The sequence below is a fragment of the Vitis vinifera genome, chromosome 12, assembly GCF_030704535.1.
Source record: "Vitis vinifera cultivar Pinot Noir 40024 chromosome 12, ASM3070453v1".
Lineage (NCBI taxonomy): Eukaryota > Viridiplantae > Streptophyta > Magnoliopsida > Vitales > Vitaceae > Vitis > Vitis vinifera.
Window position 1 is genome coordinate 22,556,195 of NC_081816.1, and position 22,084 is coordinate 22,578,278.

A 22,084-nucleotide genomic window follows, 5' to 3' on the forward strand; every position below is an offset into this window, starting at 1 on the left:
ACAAGGGGTATTATAAAAGAATCAATTAATGATGGGATGTAAATCATAAAATCATGCCTAAAAGGTTTTTAAGCCATTAATATACTTAGATTTTTTTTTCTTTAAAAGAAAATTATTAGTTTCACCATCACTTTTGTGTTTATTCTTCAAGTGCTTTTGAAAATGTTTTTAATAAGAAGTGTTTTTTTCGAAAAATACTAAAAACCATTTTACTAAACATATAATTAAGTTATTTTATTGAATATATTTAATTTACTTAATAACTTAAATTAAATTATTAAGTTGATTTATCAAACACCCATTAAGTTGTATAAGATTATTTTATTATAATTCATTTTTTGAAGTTTTAACTTTTAAGTTTATATAACATGGACTCCGATGTGTTATTATGATACAAGCATGATTATATTCTATAATTTTTTATACATTGACTTTGAATATATGAATATTTAGGTTTAGAGAATTAAGGTTACATTCAAGGCTTTAAAAACTTTTGAACATTAGATTTAGGAAGAGTATTCAAAGTGAGATTGAAGAAGATCTAGGTTAAATTAAGTTTGAATTAAGATTGTAAGTATAAATAAGTGTTTGGTAAAACTTAATACTTATTACTTAGTAGCTTAGTTGAATGTAAGTTAGATTATTTTTAAATTATCGGTTTCAAACTTATTACTTTTTTTTTTAATTATTAAGGTTATTTGATAAAATTAACTTAAAATTTATTATAAATCATCAAATTAACATATTTATCATAATAAATTTTAACTAAGGTAAAAGAAGTCAAATAATAATGAAGATCGTGAAATAGCAAAAAAAATTATAAAGATAATTATGACAAATAAGGATAAAAAGGTAAAATAAATATGTGAATTTAAGAATAAGTTAATTGTTTTTATCTAGTACTTAAAGTTGTTTTTGACTTTAAATCATATCGTTAAATTATACCAAATATACTTAATAACTTAATTACTTAAATTAAGTTATTAAGTTGGTTTACCAAACACCCATAAGTTTGGTTATTATACCATGTATTTAGGGTTCATTTTTCTTATAGTGACTTTTTTGTGATTGTTGCTTAAATTATCATAATGACAAGTATATAATTGTCTATTTCCTTTTTTTTTTCTTTTTTCATTTTACAATTTTAGGTTATGTTTGATTCTCAAAAAGTATCAAAAAAAGAAAAAAAGTACTAGCGAAAATAATTTCCTTATGATTGGTTGTCCTATAAAAAATATCAAAGAAAATAAAATATAATCAAAACTAGTAAAAAAAATTATATATTTTTAAATTATTTAATCTTTATATCGAAACGTAAAATAAATAAACAAATTAGAAGTAACAAATAAAAATAATTTATTGACTTTAAATTTACTTTTTATTTTTTATTACTTTTTATTTCTTTATGTTTTTCCTCTCTATTTTCTTTTCTTTACATTTTCTCTCAAATTTTATAGCAACCAAACATAGCCTTAATCTCTTCATCCCTTCTATCATTTGATAAAAGTGTAATTTTAACATCTATTTTTCTAATTTTTACAAGTTATTTTAGTGAGTCAATGAAAATATCGCGGATATAGTATTTGATTTTTAATTTATAAATAACTTCTATATGCATATTTGAAAACCTTAAAAAAAAAAAAAATTAGTTTATATTTTTTATGAGAAACGCCATTAATTAAGAAGAAAAAATGGTTAAAATCTCCTTTAAAATAAATAAAAAAAATAAAAAAATAAAATCATGCTTTGGACTATAGAGGACTTCGGAGAATAGTGGGCTTTGGTCTTGTTGGGCCTGAATCCCATATGGCCCAACCCATCCGCACAAGGCTATTTGCATGGCGGACAAGTGTAACCGCAGCTAAAGACACCTGTCCTTTTCTTACGAGTCCTTTAGCCTTACACTGGCGCTTCATGTGACCGCCGCTCAAACTCTCAGTAACGCTTCCTTCCCGCTCATCTCTCACTCACTCACTCACTCACTCTCGCTGTAAGCTCCCTTTCTCTCTCTAAGTTCCTAATTTTCTCTCCATTTTTAGCAATTCTTCTTTTTGCGGGGTTTTCATTTCCCCATTTCGCTTCAGTTTCCTTTTTCTTTTTAATTTTATTTCTTTGTTAAATTTTGTTCAGATTCTTTATGCTTGCTGTTTTTCGTCTTCCTTGAACGGGGGAGAAATTGGTAATTACCTTCATTTTTGTATTTAGGTCTGTTTCCTAAAAATATATCTTGTAGGCTGTCTTCAACATTTTCATTCTTTTTTCGCTGATCCAAACAGAGCCTTAACCACGAAGTAATTAGGAACGGTTTTTGATTTTTTGTATTTTAGTAGACTTTGTTTGGCTCCCAAGAAGTCAGAAGAAAAGGACAAGTGAAAATTTTTAATTATTTTTGACCGTTTAAGAGGAGACTTTATGATTGAAGGTATATATAGTGACACTATCTACTATCAATTGCTTCTTTGAAGTATTTCTAGTTGATATATTTAAATGTTCTTAATTTTATTAATAAGATTAAGATTTAAGCATGTTGTATGTGTTTGGTTTGTTTTATTGACTTTCTTTCAAAGTATTTTCTACATTTTCTTTGATTTTCTTCAAAACTGTTTGGTTTTAATTGAAGCAAAAACCCTAATGAATGATTGTATCAAACCCTAGTGAATGGTTGTTTAGTTTTGAATAGAAATTAAAACCCTAATGAATGATTGTTTATGTATGATTTTTTTGTTCAATTAGGAAAAAAAAAATTATATGCTATCTCCGACATTTCTTCGTTATTTAAATGGATTCGTGTTTATTTTTAAATTCTCGAATCAACTGTCTAGAACTCGAAGTAAAAATATTTTTTTCTTATCCAAACAAAATTTTAATGACTTGGGTATTTATTTATTATTTATGATTAGACTCCATTTGAATTCTAAAAATACCAAGAGAAGAAGATAAATTATTTTTTGTATGTTGGCCTCAAAATGTTCCTTTATTTGTTTGGTGATAAAAAACTAACTTTAGTGTCTATTTAGAAACTATTTTCAAAAGCAGTTTCCAAACTCAAAAAACATGTTTGATTAATTTTTACTAAAAACAGTTTTTTAAGAATATGTTTTTTGAAACAAATTGTTTTAAGAATAAATTTGAGGTGTTTTCAGGTATGAGATTAAAAAAAAAACGATTGAAAATATGAAATACTTTTCAAACTTTTGCATTATTCTGAAAAACTATTGTTGTTGCCAAACATGCCCTTAATGGCTAAGCCCTTATTTTTTTTTCGAAGTCCTAAAAGTCTCAAAAACTTTTTTTTATTTTATGATATGTTGTTTTTTGTTTGAGATCACCAAAAATAAGTGTGAAATACCTCCTTTAATTAAATTTATCTACCAGTGCCTTTAGGCCGTGGTTGGATCTTAGAGGAATATGAAGGAAAGAAAGGAAAAATACTTCAAAGCTATTTTTAGCAACTTATTTTTTCCAGTCATTTCCTGATCCAAATGGAGCCTTAAAGAGTGGTTTTCTTTTTTGGAGTCTAATAGAATGAAAGAAAACTTCAGTCTTTTTTGGGATTGAATGAGGAAGAATTTGAATTCTGTGAATTAAATAAGTGAAAATACTTACCAACTGAAAGAAAAAATTTGGTCTCAATCAATTTTCTATGGAAGTCTCTTTCTCTGCTTCCATTTTAGTTTGTTCTTCAATGAGCTTGAATCAATAAAAAATTGTACTTGTGATATTTTTTCTCTTTTTCCTTTTCTTTATTTATTTTTGTTTTTCAAGTTATATGGATTGGAAAAAAAAATAGCAGCCTTTGTTTGGAACTGAATGATAATATCAGTGAATTATGCAGGTTGAATGCTTTATATATAAGCTGTTATTTGGTTGATTTGAAAAGCCACCAAGAAAGAGATTGCATTACATTCTGTTTAAATAAGCAGGAAATATGAACTTTTCTTAGTTTTCCTTTGGGAAAGGAGATGGCTTATGAATTGAAAATAAGGCTTCCTCGGAACAAATTGAAATGCTGCTTTACGTCATTGAACTCAAACTTTTAATTTGGAATCATTCTCTTATAACTGCAGCTGGCTTGCTTGTCATATATTTAACTATCTTGTTTTTCTTATCCCGGCTTCTTTTAGAGCATGAAGCGCAAGCGTGTGCTTAAGAAAGCTAATCCAGCGAATGCACCTTCAATGGGTGCAATTGTAAACCAAACTACTGATGCTGCTTCAGAAGATCAGAGGACAAACTATGAGGAACAACCAATACCTTCTGATCCTGATCCTCGGCACAATGAGGAAGAATTTAATGTTGCCTTGATGGTGTGTTAGAAATTTGGAACTGAGCTTTTTTTTCAATTCTATTTATGGTTTATTGATTTCTGTTCTGATGCTGCTGGACTTAAATATCGGTTTCTTTATTTTGTTACTTTGTAGGTGATTAAGAAGATTATGAGTATGGATGGGACTGCACCGTTCAATGTTCCTGTCAACCCCATTGTCCTGGGAGTAACTGTGAGTATGAAGCGCAATTCTACACATATTGTGGGGCAGTGATAAGGATGTTTTACAGGGCATCAACTAATACTCAGAAGATAAAAGTCATACCATTTTTGTGAGTTAGGATTGGGATTTTATTATGAACGAAGAATACAACTATGCATAAGAAACAGCATAGTTGATTGCAAAGCAGAAGAGCTGCATTGTATAGAGATTGTTGTTATTTTTTTCTTTAGATGATCACTCTGCTTGATTTTATGCTTCAATCATAATTGTGGTTTTTTTTTAAATGTATTAATATATAATTATTGTGGTTGGCCACAGGATTACTTTGATGTCATTGGTACACCAATGGATTTTGGGACAATACTTTGCAATCTTGAAAATGGGGTCAAGTACATGAATTCTGAGGATGTATTTAATGATGCACGATGCATTTGGGAGAACTGCTATAGATATAACAAGCCAGGTGATCGCATTTTGGAACTTGTGAAACAAGTGAAGGAGAATTTCATGATGCTTTGGACTGCAGCTGGGTTGTACAGTGCAGAACCGAGAACAGAGTCTGGTGAGTGTTTCCTGATTTTATTGTCAGATAATTTATTTATATATCATCTTTTTCTTGAATTCAGCTTGTAAATTTGTGATCGGATTCTTCACCAACTATAGGAAAAATTAAAGGGTCAACAAGGTAACTCAAGTCCCCTTTACTGTGAAGAACACTATAAGTTTTCTTGGTCTTTGGATAAGCAGGAAAGAAAGGAAAAAGAACTGCTCTCATACAAATGTCTCTGCCTTCTCTTGGAATTTTTACTGTTACTTAGTGGTGATACTTTTCTTGTTGTGTTAAGCTCTTAGCAAATATAGAATAGGTGTTCTGTAATTTTTCAAATGATCCATTTAATTGATATTTCTTCAACAACTCTTGTCTTTTGAATAGGTAAATGGATTATTACTAAGGTATTTTTTCTGTTCATATTGCCATGAATCTTTTATGAATTTTTTTATTAGTTAGACTTGCAGGAGAAGAAGATCGAGTGTAAATAATAAAGATTATTTCTACCAAAAAATTAATAAAGATCAAATTCAGCATCATGTGACCCTACATGTATGAACATTTGAATAAGTTTTATGTATCTGATATTCCTCTTTTTACTTTCCAAGGTAAACCAAACAATAGAATTTGGGATTCTTCCTATATTTTTTCCCCTTTCACTATCACTTTCCGTGATCCAAACAAAGCCTAAAGATTTTATTGTTTCCTTTCCTTAATGAAAAATGGGTCACCACTGAGGACAAATCCTGAAGAGTATTGAATTTTGGAGTTTTAACCCTTAATCTTCCAACAACAAAAGTGCGGGATAGCTTTCACAGGCATTGCCTGGTCAATACCCTGATGATCATTCCTTGCGTTGGAAGGAGTCTTACTACAACATGTGCTGTTGCTACTGTTATTAGGGAGAAAGGTCTTTGAGTTTAGGGATGTCAAACCCCCTTTCATTTGGGCCTTTCCGATTTTCTTTTCTTTTGTTTTATTTGGCGTCTTTGTATCATCTATGCACCAGGGTGTTGTTCCTGTATTTTCTATTTGCCTATAGAAAAATGATTGCAAGACTAAGTGCTAATTCCTTAGAATTTCTATATACATGTAATGTGGGACTTAAGACATTCATATATATGGACTCATGCATGAAATTCTTCAAATCCAACTGCTTATTTTTACTGTAGGGGACATGCCCTTACTGCCTTCCAAAGACAGTGGCATGCAGCAGATCAGATGTTCTCCTAGGTGCCAAATGGGCTCAATAGCCAGCAGCCAACAGGACCAATCATGCCACAGCCAAGCCCAAGCCAATACCAAGCCCCAGTCTTGTAAGAGACTTAACTTGGCAGAACCAAGCTCCAGCGAGTCACATCAGCTCCACCCAAGTTCCAACGAGACTCAATCCTCCCACTCACAAACCGGTGCAGCCACCAACAGTTTAAGTATGCCATGCTCCTAGTTGATCAGTTTTGTGAAAAAATTATAAACATTGACCATTTCAAACTACATTCTATTTTGGGCTTAGTCATGCGTTTCTATTATAGATTATAGAAGAATCATACTCATTTTATGAAGAAGGTTACCAATACGAAGCTGTTGGTAGGAGACACGGCACATTACCATTGTTGGTATTTTTTATTTTTTTAGTTTTATTTATCAGAAAGTATAGTGCTATTATATATAAAATAGTTTAGTCACAAGGAAGAACAAGAAGTCCTTCATACTTCTTGTGGGTTGTTTTGGATTGAGCTCTTTTGGATTTTGCAACTTCTATTTCAATATTTTTATTTCTTTTGCATTGTATTCTGATTAATATTGAACATTTACTTCAATGTTTATGATGAGGATAGATTTCAGCTATTGGACAAAAATGATATGTGTGTTATGCTACAAAAGAAATCCAACAAGCATACTGAACCTAAAGCTTTTTCTCGACTGGTTCCTACATTACATGGATTTTCCAAAAATGGATGGTGCCCTTTCATACCTAAGATATGCTCAGAACTAGGCATAACGTGAATGACATAAAGTTGGCTGTTTGCCAGTTTCCAATAGCTTGATTACAGAAAAAGATGCGTTAATCTCTGTTTTCCATCACTATTTGTATTGTAAGATTAATTCCCTTTGCACTTCCTTGGAAGCCACATTTTTTTATTCGTCGTCTTTCTTATTGTTAAAGTAGTTCTAACAAATCAACTTGCTTAATTTCCCCACAGGAGACACACTTAATTTGTCTCCTAGAGATACTGGCAAGCAGAGCAGCAGGTGTTTGCATGGGCTCCCAGAGGGCCCAATGACCAACAACCAGCAGGATCAATTGGGCTCTATCCAACCTCATCTTCAGCAAGCCTTCCAGAGTTCTAGCTTTGAGCATCCAAACTCTGATTTTCCACACCAACTTCAGTCATCGCAGTCGAGCTCTAGTGAGTACCAGCCCTTCCATTCACAGTCTGACCAAGAATCTGATGGCTCAGGTCCGATATGTTTTCCTCTTATCAGCTTCACTGTGAAGTTGCAGACATTTTCTATTTTTCTATACCTTTTTTGATGTTTCTAGTAAACCTATCCTGCTGTGGAAAAATTATATTTTTGCTGTATATCATAGGAAATTAGACTCACTTTATGTTTGCTATCTGTTTTTTGGGCATTATAGGGTAATATAGTTGAAATATAATACGAAAAAAACAGAGAAAATACATTATGAATGTAAAATTAATGGACCGGGATGATGAATGGGTAGAATCTCAATACAACTTGCGTTTGCATGTTGGTAAGACCCTGTAACACTATTATTTTAGTGTTGGGAAGGTGTTAAATGCATACTCATCAAATTGAATTACGAGACTTAGCTAATTTAGGTGAGTGAAGCCTAGCCAACACCGAGTTGACTAATAAGTTAGTCTAATGAGTAAACCATGGCTGATTAGTTGAGCTGTGGTTTAGTAGGCTGGCTAGTTGCACTATGTTTGATTACTGCAATGTTTGAACAACTTGCTTTATTATACCTTAAACCATATAAAAGGAAATTGTGTTAAGAGGTCTCTGCGGTCTGTTAGTTGATAGAGTGGATATGATTTAGATTATCTAATTTACTTTTTCTTCTAAAGTAATTCTGTTTACTCTTTATTTTCAATTTACATAGGTCCCTCAAGCAGGCGAAGGGAAACTCCAGGCCAAGGTAACAGAGAATATATCACTCTTTGACTGGATAGGGCAATGGTTCTCCCTCTTACTTTTCATCTGACGTGGTTTCAATTTAAATAGGTTCATCAATCACAAAGAGAAAGCCCCGAGTTCGAGGCCCCACATTGTGTTTGGATGTGTGGAACATGCCTGAAGGTCAGCATGTGGTTGTGGAGACAAATGAGGTAGGGCAGCCTGATGGTGATTCTGCCTGTAAGTTGGGTAACTTTCTGGGTACCATAGCCCGGGATGGACACCTAGCACCCCTTACCTATGCTGATTGGAGGGCGGTGCCTCAAGCTGCCAAGGATAATATGTTGCAACTTGCTAAGGTATTAAAAAACATTACCTAGATGTTGCATACTTGTTCTTAATGAAGCTTTTCTTGTTTTGGTCTTACATAGTTTTGTTGTTTTTGTCTTGTCTCACATCCTGGACACGCTATCCTTGAAGTTTCTATGCTAGTATAAGTTAGACTTTAACTTCTTTCTTGTTTGGACATTGCTATATGTTGTCAACATGATGGAAAGTGTTCTAGGGATAGTGATTCATGGTTATAAGCAATTTATAGATTAGGTGGTTATATCGATTTTGGTTGTGCTGTGCATGATAGACCAGGTGATATATACAATTTTGACCTTTTATTTTTGAGAGAAAAAGCGTTTTTCCTAAATTTAAGATTCATTTGATGAATCCTAAAATTGAAAATTAACATCTTAATGTTCACTGGTTTAGAATCCTGGATTGATAGGTGTATTACACTATGGTATTTCTTGTTGTTGCTTGTCCCACTAGAGTTCCTTTTTCTCTTTCGGGTTTTAGGTAAGTACATTAGTCTTCTTTGTCTTTCAGAAGTAGGATTTATTTGATTTGGTATTGGTTAAAATTGTTTTAATCCTGCTGCACAACTAAATTCTTCCTACATGTAAATGCAGTCAAAGTTTGAGATAAGTCCAAGGGTTGAAAACTGGGTGCTCAAGACCCTGGGTAAAAGATGGAAGGACTGGAAGGCACAGTTAAAGGCCAAATATTTTAACAACAAGACGGATGATGAGCATATCGAGATTGATGACGAGCGGGTTCTCCCAGAGCAGCGGCCTATCCTCCTTGCATATTGGCGCTCTGAAGAGAGTCAGGTACAAAACTTTGTTAAATACTAGTACTTGCTACATTTTTCACCATAACATGAAAAATGCAAACCTCACACTCAAATGTGCCTCCTTAATCATAGAAACGCTCTGCAATGAATAAGGCTAATCGTGCGAAACAAAGCATTGGACATACAGCAGGCACAAAAAGCTTTGCCCGAATCAGGAAGGAGGAGGTAAATTTTTTACAGTTCTGTGCAGTTTCTGAATCTCAGATTGCATTTGCATGTATTTTGACGTTCCTGTCATAATTCAAATATTTTGACATTACTTGAGGACAGCGAAACAAGAGGCCAGATGGGGATGAGCCCACGAGAGCTGAGCTCTTCATTGTAACCCATCTGCGCAAGGATGGAACACCAGTTGATGAAACATCAGCAAACATTATTGTATGTTCACAAAACTCATCTTCTGCTAAAAACCTTCACCAACCCCTCATTCATATCCCATTATCACTTCACCAAGAGCATGATTTGAACAACCCAGTTCTTGTTCTTCCATGCAGACACAGCTTCAGGAACGTGCACAGGCCAATCCACAGCCTGCTTCACATGAAAGAGTTCTCCACGACGACATCTTCTCCCAAGTCATGGGAAAAGATGGCCATGGCCGTGTCCGAACTTATGGCTTAGGTCCATGCCCATCTGATATCTGGGGTCCAAGGCCCAGCCGCGCAGAAGCCATAGCAATCGCCTCGGAAGCTAAGAAGGCACTGAATGAAGTAGCCAAAATTAAGGAGAAGATGGAGGCGGTGGAGAGTAAATGTGCAGAAATGGAGGTCCAAATGGCTGAAATGAAGTCAGCATTGCAGAAGAGCCCAGTTTAGCTTGATGACTTACATATAGATATTGTCTTGAGCCTCAGAAATATAGCATAAGGTATATATGATTATACTATCCTTCTGTGAGTAAATCAGTAGAGAAGTTCCCCCAACCATAAGTATAGTTTTTTGGTTTCAGTTTCATAAGTTACTTTGTGTGAATATATAGACTTATGACAGAATTTTGGATTTCTACAAGCTCCCCCACCAAGTAATGTGTACATTGGAGTTATATTGAATATGCAAATATAGGTAAATCTATGGCTATGTTTGGTTCCTGGAAAGTATTAGGTATTGTTTGGTTCTCGGAAAGTACTAGAGAAAGAAAAAAATTTATAAGGAAGATGAATTTCTCATGTTTGGTTTTACTATGGAAAATGCGAAAATAAGTGAAATATAATTAAAATTATTAAGAAATTTGTATATTTTAAAATTATTTAATCTTTGTATAGAAGAATTAAATAAGGGAAAAAAATTGGACGTAATAAATAAAATAATTTATTGATTTTAAATCTATTTTATTTGTACTTTTTTCTTACCTCGTACTTTTTCTTGGTTTTTTTCTTCAAATTTTCTAGGAACCAAACATAACCTTAAAGAAAGAAAATGTTAATAAAAATAGTTTTTTTATGTTTGGTTTTATTATGGAAAATATAAAAGAAAATAAAATATAATTAAAATTAATTAAAATTTTATGTATTTTAAATTTATTTAATTTTTATATAAGAGAAGAGAATAAGTAAAATTAGTTTAAAGAAACGTTTAAAAATAATTTATTAACTTTGAATCTATTATTTATTTATTTTTATTTTTTTTAATCTATTTTTTTTCTTTTTTCTTTTTAATTTTGGTTTGACCTAAGGTTTTACTTAGGTTATAGATGTAAATTTAAATTAAAATATGAATTAATTATGTTAAATATTAAATTATTTGTTTTTATTCATGCATTAACTAAATAGCATTTGTCATTACGAAAAATATTTATTTTGTAATATCTTTGACAATTAAGAATTTGAAGAAAAAAGAAGTAATTTAATATAATTTTTAAATATTATAGACATTGTTATTGTTATTTTATATTCTTTTATTAGAAAAAAAAACAATTTAGACCTTTTGGTAACAATTTTGAAAAATAATTTTTGAAAATAATGTTTAAAAATTATTTTCTAATGTTTTGTAAAACAAAATTTTGTTTTGAAACTTCAAATATTTTTAATTTGTTTTTAATGTGTAAAAAAATAAATAAAAATAACTAAAAAAATATTATTTGAAAACATTCTATTTTCTATTTTTAAAAACAGAAAGTAGTTTTTGGATTCTTAAATATGTTTTCTTATATTTGTTTTGAAAAACAAAAAGTTGTTCTTGAATCTGACCGTCAAATAAATCCTTAATATCTCTCTAATCTCAAACAAATAGATGGGTTATATTAGTACAAATTTTATAATAATTAATTATGTAATTAGATAAAAATTCATATTCCAATTTTTAATATTTTAAATATGTCTTAAAAATAATTTTTATATCTATTATTTTATTTTTAATTATTCTATATATTTGTATAATTATTTTTTAAAATAATCTTAAAAACAAATGAAAATAATTAAAAACAATTAAAATATATTTTCTAAAAACACTCTATTTTCTATTCTTAAAAATAGAAAACAAAAAATAGTTTTATAACTGTAAAACTTACTTTTTTATTTTTTGTTTTGAAAACAAAAAACTCTCTCCAAACAAGCTCTTAATATCTCTCTAATTTCAAACGAATAGTAATTATATAATGAGATAGAAATTCGTATTCAGGTATTTTATTTATTCTTTCTAATTATATTTGATTATTAAGAAAATATTAAAAATTTTCTACATTAACAAAATTAGGTTTTAATATGTTCTAATCTATCTAAAATTGGCCAATTCGTTGATACCCGACCCGACCGACCCGAGTCCAAAATCCATCTGAATATCCTTATAAATACATCAATCATCGTTCCACTCTCTGATCCAACCCATACCCCATTTTCGCATTCGGATCTTCTCCTCCCACCATCGCCTCCTCACTATATATAAAATAAAAAATAATAAAAATAAAAAAGAAAAACCGTCAAAACGTCGTCGCAGCGAGAGCGTCCTCATCGTCTTCGGATTTATAAGGCTAAAGGTAAAGAGATGCAACCTCAGTCAAGTTTGTTTCTGAATCTCCTTCAATTTTCTTCGTATTCGAGTCCAAAAACCTAGGGTTTGTTTTGGAGTCCTCTGTTTGTTTTGCGAGAAAACGGAGGAATGTTTTGAGGAGTTAGATTTTGCCGCCTTGCGTGTTTCGTCTTTCGCGAGATTGGAAGTTTTTTTTTATGCGAATTGATGAAGGCGTGGGAATATGACCCAATCCAACGGAGGGGAGTTGGACGAGAAGTCTAAAATTTCAATCTTCCATGCTTTGTGTTCGCGAGATTGTAAATTTTTGTTTCACTGATAGGGCGGCGTGAGAATGCTGCTGGACCTCTGTTTGGGTTCGGAGAAAAGGGAGAAAGTTGAAATTTTGCACTCTCACGTGTTTTTCTGTCTGTAACTTGAAAAAATTAATGGAAACTGGAGAGGAAAATTGACATGGTTGGAAATTTTTTTTTTCGATTTCATGTGTTTGCGATATTGAAAATTTTTGTTTCATACATGAATGGAGACTGGAGAGGAAAATTGAAATGGTTAGGAAAAAAAGAAAAAGAAAAAACCAAACAGAAACAAAACTTTTGGATTTCGCGTGTTTGTGATATTGAAAATTTTTGTTTCATACATGAGAATATTTCCTAAAGCTCTGTTGCATGCTGGGAGGACTTAGGAGGATAATGAAAAAACAAATAAACGAAAGTATAAATTTTCAATCTCAAGTGTTTTGTGCTTGCCATATGATAGGAGAAAAGAGAATATGGCCTAATTCTCCATTTGGTTGCCCAGAAAATGGCGAAAATTTAGAAGAAAAACTAAAATTTTATTCTTGGGTGTTTTTATTTGTGATGTTGAAAGTTTTTGTCATTGAACTGACGGGAACAGGAGGATATTGCCTAATCCCCTGTTTGGTTGCCAAGAAAATGGAGGGAAGTTTGAAGAAAATATAAAATTTGCAATCATGCATGTCTTGTGTTCGTGAGATTGATGGTTTTTGTTTCTTTGAATTGATGAAGACGATTTGAGAATTTGAACTTAACTTTTGAAAAATTGAAGCATCATAAAGCGAAAGATTCTAATTTTATTTATGTTTAAAAAATAAAAAAATTTTACAAGAAAATTTAGAATTTTCAATCACATGTTTTATGTTTGTGAGGCTGAAGATTTTCATTCCAATGAACTGATGGTAGACAAGAAATGTGTATTTGATGTTTTATTTTTGTGGGAAAGTTTTATTAAACTGATGGAGACATGAATATATTACCTAATGCTCAGCTTGATTTCCAATAAAGATGAAAGAAAATAAAATGGATGTTAAAAATTTTTGATCTCACATGTTTTGTGTTTGCGGATTGCAACTTTTGTTTTGTGAAATGGTGGCAACAATGTTGCCTAATCCTGTTTGGTTTCCAAGAAAATCTATGGAAAAGAGGTGTAAACAATACTTAGTATTATGCTTATGTTATTTTTAGTTTCCCAAATTTGTCCTCTGATGGCATCAGATGCTCCCTTGAAGTAATCGATTTCCCTGGAGCTGAAGCTGTGATACTTGTGGTTCAGACATAGCCATAGGGTATGATCCTTACCATATCTCCTTGCCATGAGCAGTGAGCCTGTTTGTTTAAATTGGAAAATGGCTCCTAGAAAGTTGGGGGTTTTCTCAAAATCAATTCCCATTGTGTCGATTCAGAGAAATACTTCCTTGGAACAATTTTAACTGTTGCTTTACTTTATTTACCTTAAAATTTTGGTTGCTTGTGGTGTAGAAGCATACATAATGATGCAACATCCTTGCTCATCGTATTGTGATATTGTTTACTTGGAATTGCAGGCTGTAAACTGATTATAGTTGGCGTGTGGAGGGGAAGAGTTGAAGGACTCCAAATTGAGCTGCTCCAATCTGCTTCTGGTAGAAAGGAAGTATTGTTTTTCATGCTTGTTAGTAGTTAGAATATGAAGCGTAAGCGTGGGCACAAGAAAGGCAAGGCAAAAAGGCCTCCTGTGATGGGTGCCAATGACACATTTCAAAATGCTGTTAGTCTAAATATTGAAGATAATTCTGGTTTGGATGATTATGATAATGCTGAGTTTGACTCTGGAATGGAGGTTGATACACCTTCCTCAACGGGGACAGATCAGCCAGATAAAGTTGCATATATCAACCCCGGTGGATTAATTGATAAGCCAGTGGAGAAATCAGGTTATGGGCGTGTTAAAGTAAAGCTTAAGACTTCAAAAATGTTAGGATCTCAACTTACTTCTTCAACACAAAGTGATACTGATAAGAGTAGCCAGCAAGTAGGTTCAGAGAAACAAGGAATAGTTTCTGAGAAAATGGAAGATAGTGCAAATTCAGTGCCTGGAGTGAAAATAGCTGTTTCCGGGAATCCATCAAAGAAAGCTGGAAGCATAAAGATTAAGTCGTCAAGGGGCCTGGGTTCAAGTGTAAGTCAGACTAGTAATGCTGTGCCTATGCATGGTGAGAGGTCACACCAAAAAGAACCAAAACTACCTCATCGGGGTCCTCGATATGATAAGGAAGAATTAAAAGCTGCGCTAGTGGTATGTTGGAAAGTTATAATTTTTTTCCCTTTCTAGTTTTTTTAAGCATGCTTGGTGCTATTTTGCATAAACATTGTTTTCTGTTTCTTTTTTCCTCTGTAGGTGATTAAAAAGGTTATGAAAATGGATGCTGCTGAGCCCTTCAATGTTCCTGTAAATCCTGTTGAATTGGGAATACCTGTGAGTATGAACTGCAGCTTACATACTAAATTAGTGTTTTTAGGAGTGGCTACTGGTATTATGATTCTAGCCTTCAGAGCAAAACAGTTTGAATCTACCACTTTTGCTTTTGCTTGTTTATTTTGAGAGACAGTGTCCTGAATTTCTTGGATATTTCAGGGCCTGTTAAGAACTCTTATGATGGGATTACTAAGAATTGTACTTTGGTTCGCATTTGATGCCCTTCATCTTTGAGACCTTTAAGTGCATTAATTGTTTTAGGGGCAGTTTCTATTATATATATAATAGCCAGTCTGTTCCTCATTGCAATTTTTGTGTACAACTAAAGGTTTCATGTTTTGCATCATCCGTCTTTGTGTGTGTATTATACAAGGACCTTACCATTATTCCATTGTTTTTCCTGAATTCATAAAGTGAAATATTGTGTTACTTGGAGAATATCTGTACTATGGTTCTTAGAAAATTAAGATAGTTGAGCAATGTTGCAATGTTTTATCATTTTTTGTCTCTCTCATGGGAAAGTATATTTTTTAATGTGGCTGAAACCAGGATTATTTTGATGTCATTGATACACCAATGGACTTTGGTACGATATACGACAATCTTGAAAAGGGTGTTAAGTACATGAATTCAGAGGATGTGTTTAAGGATGTGCAATACATTTGGGAAAACTGTCATAAGTATAACAATAAGGGCGATTATATTTTGGAGCTTATGAAGAGGGTAAAAAAGAACTTCACAAAGTATTGGACATCAGCTGGGTTGCACAGCGAACAACCAAGGAGAATGAACGGTGAGGGTTTCCCTTTATCAGACAATGCATTTTGATTGTCTCCAGTATGCTTATTTTGCTATTAAGATTGTCATTCACTTGTCATTAGCTGTGGAAAACTATTCAAGGGCTAACAGATTGTCTGGGTTCTTGCTTATCATGTGTACAATACCACTGCATTTTTTTTCCTTTCACAAAAAACCCTACACTTATTGTGAGAATATTTTTCCCCTTCTAGGACATTTTACAGTTTTATAAATATATATATATATATATATATATATATATATATATTTTACATGTTTGGAATTTTCATATATTATGGCAAATGTGTATTGTTTCTATTTATTTTGCTATGAACCTGGTATTATTATTATTTTTTATTGTCAGATTTGCTGAGAATGCAGATAAAATATTGATTTACTCAGTAGTTCATAATTGATGCAACAGGTTTGATTTAGACTGAATTTTCCTAAATGAGTAATTTGATTTTGAAAGTGTCAAATTTCCTGCAAAGAGGATATTTACATTATTTGGTTTAGTATTTAAGGTAACTGCAGACCTTAGTTGGATGATCCTAAATGGAAATTAGTGGTCATATGGGGTATTGTCCACTGCCTTAATTCTCATTTGATATCAGTTTCCCAGGAACCTCTAAGCTATCCTATGAGTCTGATCATGTTCAATTGTAGAGACACCTGTAGACTACAATACCCCAGTAGTAAAATTGTTATTATTGAAGTATTTGCGGTTTTAATTTGTTAATTCATCAGATAACAACACCTTTAGGCTTTAAAGACTTGTAATATATCTTCTCATATTTGATTTAAGAGCACTTTTATTTTGCAGATGCTGCACCTGAGCAAGATTCTGTTTTGGAAGGTTTGCCTCCGGAAGGTCCTTCTGTAAGGGATAAAGCTATTGTAGCAACTGGAAGAAAGACTGATATGCTTGCATCCAAGGAGGAAATTGTTGAAACTTCAAGCATAAATGGTGCAGGAAATTTGAAATTAATTCATGTTTTACATTTGCTAGAAAAGTAGCTGAAAGTTGAATTCAAAAGCTTGCCAAAGGGGTTATTTTTGGACAAACCAAAAGTCTGACTGGAGTTATGGCTGTTAGGGGACATAGATGACATTCATGATTGCAGAGTCTTCATTCTGTGATAAATCATGCAAAACTGTAGCAGTTTTGAAACCAACTTAACTTTGTTTTTCTCTTGTACTAGTTAGCTGGCCAACTTATGTTCTATCCTACTATTGTATTTCTTCATACAGAATGTGAGTATTATTTATTTATTTTCCCTTTGAGTAGGTTTTGGAAGCATTCAAGCAGAGGATTTTGTGCCCTCCAGTCAAGGAAAGATACATATCAAAAGCAGTCAATTGAAAAATAAGAAACAGAAGCGGCAGGGGTATGTTTTCACTGATTTCATTTATGCACTCTGGTTCCCCATAGCAGTTGCAATTATGATACTCATTTATTGGTTTTTAATTTTATCACTTTTTTCCCTCAAACCGGTGTATCAAAGAATTTGATATCATTATAGAAATATGGTAGATTCTCTCATCTTTCTATTTGCCTAAAATTCTCTAATCTTATAATCCCTTGGATTGATATAAGCATTCTATGTGAAAAGACCAACTTAAAGATATTATGATAATGGTTGTTTGAAGTTTTAATATGTAACAACCCGCACCCAATCATGTAGATATTGTCTGCTCTGGACCCAAAGAAGTCTTTACGACTTTAAAATGTGTATAAGAGTTTAGAAACGGTTGTTTAGAACATGAGTCTAGTATTTATATTTTAATTATTAATTATTTATTTACTTTATTTGTATTTTAATTATTAAAATATAAATACTAGACTCACGTTTTGAATAACCGTTTCTAAACTCTTAGACGTGTTTTATATTTGTAACGACCTGCATCAAATCATGTAGATATTGTCTATTCTGGACCAAAGAGGCCCTCACGGCTTTAAAATACGTTTACAGGGTTAAAAGGAGTCTCTACATATATAGCATCAAAAAATTTATCCCTTATTCGATGTAGAACATCACAAACACCCTTCCATGTAGACATAATGTCTTCGTTGTGTCCCATGGGATTGCAAGGCTAAACAGACAAACACTCCCTATGGGGCCAAACAAAACCCCGCATCGGGGCCGGGGGTCGATTTTGATACTATTTGTAACGATCCACACTCAACTGTGTAAATATTGTTCGCCCTAAAGCCAAAGGGGTCTTCATGGCTTTAAAACGCGTCTACAAGATTAAGAAGAGCGTCTACATATATAGCATCAGGAACTTTTTCCCCTATCTGATGTGAAACATCTCATAATAATCATGATAAATTGGTAGAAAAGCATAGAGGGATAGGGTTGAGAATAGGGGATTTGAAATGGATTTAATTTTTTAAAGTTTGTGAAATTTTATTGGATTTTTTTTTCTTTTATCTTTTGTTTTTTCTTTTGATTATGCGGAAACCAATGGACCAGCTCAGCAGGATTGGAAAAACCATAGATATACAATTCCTCTGTCCAAGAATTGTGTATCATGTAAACTGGGACATGAACCTGGATCTCCTGTTCCTGAGCAGGGAGTGCCTGCCTGCTGTGCTGTCTTGGGGTTGGAGGTGGCTCTGAGCAGGTCTCAGAAGTTCCATGAGTCTAAGATCATGGACAGCATCACGTTTGTCTAGGTTTTTCCAGCTGAAGCATTCAGTGGAAACAATTCCTTGTAGTCAAGTGTTCCATTAGAACAATTTCATCTTCTTTCATTACCTCAAGCTCTCTTTCCATGCAGAGTGAAGCGCCATAAAAACGACTGTCTGTGTGCTATATGTATTATGAAGCGCCGGAAACGGGAGCGCTTGAAGATGGCTCAAGTAATCAGAACTAGTGATGGTAATCAGTCTCAAGATTTCAAGCAAGAGGTACATGCCTGGAGTATTTGCATGACCATATTCAATCTTCTCTTCATTCAATGTGTATTCATGAAAACTATTAATGTGGGAAATTTAAAGATCCCATGAACTAGCAGAATCACTTCATCATGAGTTATTTATGTCATATATAAGACAAATCTTGCACTTTCTTGATTCAAGTTTTCTTTTGCTGATCTTTATCTGTTTGCTAATTATTCAGTTCGTATGGTGTTCAAAAAATATTAAAGCAGGGTTGTGATTTCTATGTTTACTTGAGAACAGAAGATGGCTTGTTAACTTACTATCATGAGAATTTTCTATTATATGATGAGATTGTTCCCATTTTCCAGTGAATTTGATCTTAAAAAAGTCTTTATGAAATGCATTACTTCTTTTTAGGGAACCTTCCTCATAGAAAGTCCAGGTGATGATGATACATCATCAAATATGGATAATTCTCTAGATCCAGAGGCAGATGCAGACTTGATAGAAAAAGGAGAAGAGGTGAAATCTGAGGCAGCTGAACAACAATATAGCTCTCAACTTGAGAATCAGGAGAATGAGAGTGAGAATGAGATTCGAAAGAATGGTGAGGGTGAAACTTCAGAACAGTCACAACTTGGTGATAGAACTGGGGAGGACCCTAATTCACAGACTCCGACACAAATTGCGGAAAGTGGTGCAATTCCAAAAAAGAAAGAGGAGAAATCAGTGCAGAATGAGGAAGAAGCTGCAGCTGCTGAGCAACATAAGCGGAAGGTAACTTTTCAAACTATTCCCTGACTATATTAAACATTACAATTTGCTTGGTTATACTAATTCTCTACAAGACTATGACATCTTAGCTTTCCTATATTATTTTGCCCTTTTTAATAACCATCATCTTAGGTGTTCATTGTTATTTGGTTGATGTAATTGAGCTTTATCCTTGGCATGGGCCTTTCTTGAGCTGAACAGTACAATCTTACAGGAGAATGAAAGAAAGATATCATATGGAAGTTGCTTTAATAGATCAGCTGCGCTTTTAGGATTTGGCATCTGGGGCTGTAATATATCATGAGAAAAAAAATTATAAAGATCTACTGGTATTCCAAATATTTGACAAATGGAGAGCCCAAATTGGAAGGAGAGATGAGGGAAAAGACAGCAAAAGAAAAGAAAAAGAAAAAGCAATGCAAAGCAAAGCAAAGATGAAAGGACGAAAAAGAAGGAAAAGAAACATATGACCCACTAATTAGTGCTTAAAAGAGAGACTGATAAACTAATATATACAAAAACCAGAACAAAAGTTAGGCAACTAATTTAAAAGATTACCTCATGGGTAAGTTGAGGAGGTAAGGCCATTTTTGAATGTGACTGGAAAAGAAAGGCAACTATGCAAACTTGGACGGGGGACCAATTTACTGTGGAAATTGCACAATGAACACTGCCTAAAAATAATATTATACATGTGGTTTAAAATATCTATTAACATGTGTCCATATGGTAATTTGGTAGCCAAAGCCACCAGGCAAAGAACTTGCTTTATTTGCCATGTCCAGATCTAGATGGATACCGTTCTTAACACTTGTGTTGGCTTATGTACTATTTAACTAGCTATAAATTGTACATAGTTTGAGTTGATGAATAGCAGGTGCTACGATGACATCATTTTAATATACTTTGTCATTCTTTTTATGTGTGTAATATTCAAAATCAATTAGTCTACCCTTGTAAACTGGGCTTGCTCTGGGTGATTAAAATTGGGTCGGTTTAACTTTGCCTGGATTGTGTCTACTATTTAGTTTAGTGAGGTTTAATGATTTAAATCCGTAATAAGCCACTTGTAAGCTATTCAAAATTTCATAGTAGGTTATTGAGGAATGGGCCAAACATCAATATTTAGTTCTAAACATGCTCTGAATTGGTAGTCAGAGGTTCAAGTCTTCTTTGGAATGCGAAATTTTTTATGACCAGAGCTCAAAAGGGTTCTCATTTTTAAATCATCTGAATCATATTCTTGATGCATCTTTTTGTAACTATTAGATATCAAAATTTCATTGGAAAATATGTATATTAAATGGTTCATCTCTTACTTCAGATGGATGAAAAAACTAAAATGTACAAAGAATTCCTCCAAGCCGAAAATCCTATGCTTCTGGAGTTATGTGGAACCCTCTTTCCCAACAATCGCAGCTCTGCCTGGAGCAGGCCTCATTCACTGGTTCAACATCCAGGTTCTGAACGCGGTAGCTCCGTTCATTCTGCTATTGCAACACTCATGATGAAGTAGGATTCTCAGTCTGGATCTTGGGTGAGCTCATTCTGCCATAGAATAATCGAGTTGCAGCTGAGCTAGTTGTCTTCAGGTCCCCGAGAGAAACAGAATAAAGACACAGGTGCTGTGGATTGGAGAAAAGCTAACATGAACACCCCATGAATCCATGGTTGTTTTTGTTCTTCAGAGTAAAAGAGTGTTTCTCACAAAGCAGACCTGATGAGATGATTCATATTATAGTTTGTTGCTATTATTTTCCAGGTGAGATGAGAGGTTAGTGTCATTAATTTAATTTAAGTTCATCTTTTTACTCTGGAAGAATCATAATTTGTGAATTTATGGGTGTGATGTACAAGTTGAGGAAGAATTAGACTTATAATTTTACGGCTGGATGAAGTCTGAACACAATTGCATTATATCCTTTATTCTTTCTTCCCCAGCAACCCATTCTTTTACCTTTTTTTATTTTTTTATTTTAAAAATAATAATAAATGATTAAAAAGAAAATGTGTATATTGATACAATATTTGGAATGGTAGAAAAGAATGAAAATAGGCATACAAAATTCTTTACTATGGAATTTTGGTTTACAAGACAACATGATTGAACTCCATTCCCATTCTATCCTACATTCCTACTTCAATTTCTATTTGGAATAATTTAGAATGAATACTGTTTTAAGTATAAAATGATATTAGCAGTTTATTTGTACACTTTTGAAAGTTTTAGGTTATCCAATTTTTTATTTTTCAAAACAAAAACAAAACATAAAAATACATTTATTATAAATTATATCAAAATGGATTTTTGAAAACTATTTTAAAAGACTTTTGACAATATATTTAATTGTTTTTAATCACTTGTTTTTGCATGGTTTAAAAATCTAAAATGTTTGTAACCCATTTTTAATATTTTTGAATATGTTTTAAAAATAATTTTTATATTTAATATTTTATTTTTAATTATTCTATATGCTTATATAATTATTTCTTAAAACAACAATATGAAAACAAATGAAAATAATTAAAAACAACATAAAA

The 22,084-nt window shown here is 32.6% G+C and overlaps 2 protein-coding genes across 7 annotated transcripts; both read left to right on the forward strand.

The window, feature by feature from the left end:
- The first annotated feature begins 1,853 nt into the window (after positions 1-1,853).
- LOC100249234 (uncharacterized) lies at positions 1,854-10,442 on the forward strand. Of its 5 annotated transcripts, none has more exons than XM_010659689.3 (13): positions 1,854-1,990; positions 2,131-2,179; positions 4,125-4,307; positions 4,422-4,499; positions 4,809-5,052; positions 6,213-6,470; positions 7,245-7,451; positions 8,171-8,206; positions 8,293-8,543; positions 9,147-9,347; positions 9,443-9,535; positions 9,641-9,748; positions 9,865-10,442. In XM_010659689.3, exons 3-13 carry the CDS (start codon positions 4,128-4,130, stop codon positions 10,183-10,185), a joined length of 1,977 nt encoding a protein of 658 aa, XP_010657991.1. In that variant the 5' UTR covers positions 1,854-1,990; positions 2,131-2,179; positions 4,125-4,127; the 3' UTR covers positions 10,186-10,442. The 5 variants fall into 5 exon arrangements, with proteins under 5 accessions (XP_010657991.1, XP_010657990.1, XP_010657992.1 ...); XM_010659688.3 differs by having other exon boundaries at positions 1,855-1,990; positions 7,245-7,502; XM_010659690.3 differs by lacking the exon at positions 6,213-6,470 and having other exon boundaries at positions 1,855-1,990; positions 7,245-7,502.
- A 1,731-nt stretch (positions 10,443-12,173) lies between these two features.
- LOC100254331 (bromodomain-containing factor 1) lies at positions 12,174-21,460 on the forward strand. 2 transcript variants are annotated; one of them, XM_010659687.3, is made up of 10 exons: positions 12,191-12,340; positions 13,845-13,915; positions 14,174-14,904; positions 15,007-15,084; positions 15,634-15,877; positions 16,706-16,849; positions 17,171-17,270; positions 18,667-18,796; positions 19,187-19,546; positions 20,868-21,460. In XM_010659687.3, the coding sequence occupies exons 3-10, from the start codon at positions 14,296-14,298 to the stop codon at positions 21,057-21,059; spliced, it is 1,857 nt and encodes a 618-aa protein (XP_010657989.1). In that variant the 5' UTR covers positions 12,191-12,340; positions 13,845-13,915; positions 14,174-14,295; the 3' UTR covers positions 21,060-21,460. The 2 variants fall into 2 exon arrangements, with proteins under 2 accessions (XP_010657988.1, XP_010657989.1); XM_010659686.3 differs by lacking the exon at positions 13,845-13,915 and having other exon boundaries at positions 12,174-12,340.
- Positions 21,461-22,084: the final 624 nt, after the last annotated feature.

Bases quoted from the DNA above. Each gene is read 5' to 3' on its own strand.
- LOC100249234 (XM_010659688.3), top strand. From the start codon at position 4,128: ATGAAGCGCAAGCGTGTGCTTAAGAAAGCTAATCCAGCGAATGCACCT. The intron at 4,308-4,421 runs GTGTGTTAGAAA...GTTACTTTGTAG, and splicing joins AATTTAATGTTGCCTTGATG to GTGATTAAGAAGATTATGAG. The intron at 9,749-9,864 runs GTATGTTCACAA...TCTTCCATGCAG, and splicing joins AAACATCAGCAAACATTATT to ACACAGCTTCAGGAACGTGC.
- LOC100254331 (XM_010659686.3), top strand. From the start codon at position 14,296: ATGAAGCGTAAGCGTGGGCACAAGAAAGGCAAGGCAAAAAGGCCTCCT. The intron at 16,850-17,170 runs GTGCAGGAAATT...CCCTTTGAGTAG, and splicing joins TGAAACTTCAAGCATAAATG to GTTTTGGAAGCATTCAAGCA. The intron at 19,547-20,867 runs GTAACTTTTCAA...CTCTTACTTCAG, and splicing joins CTGAGCAACATAAGCGGAAG to ATGGATGAAAAAACTAAAAT.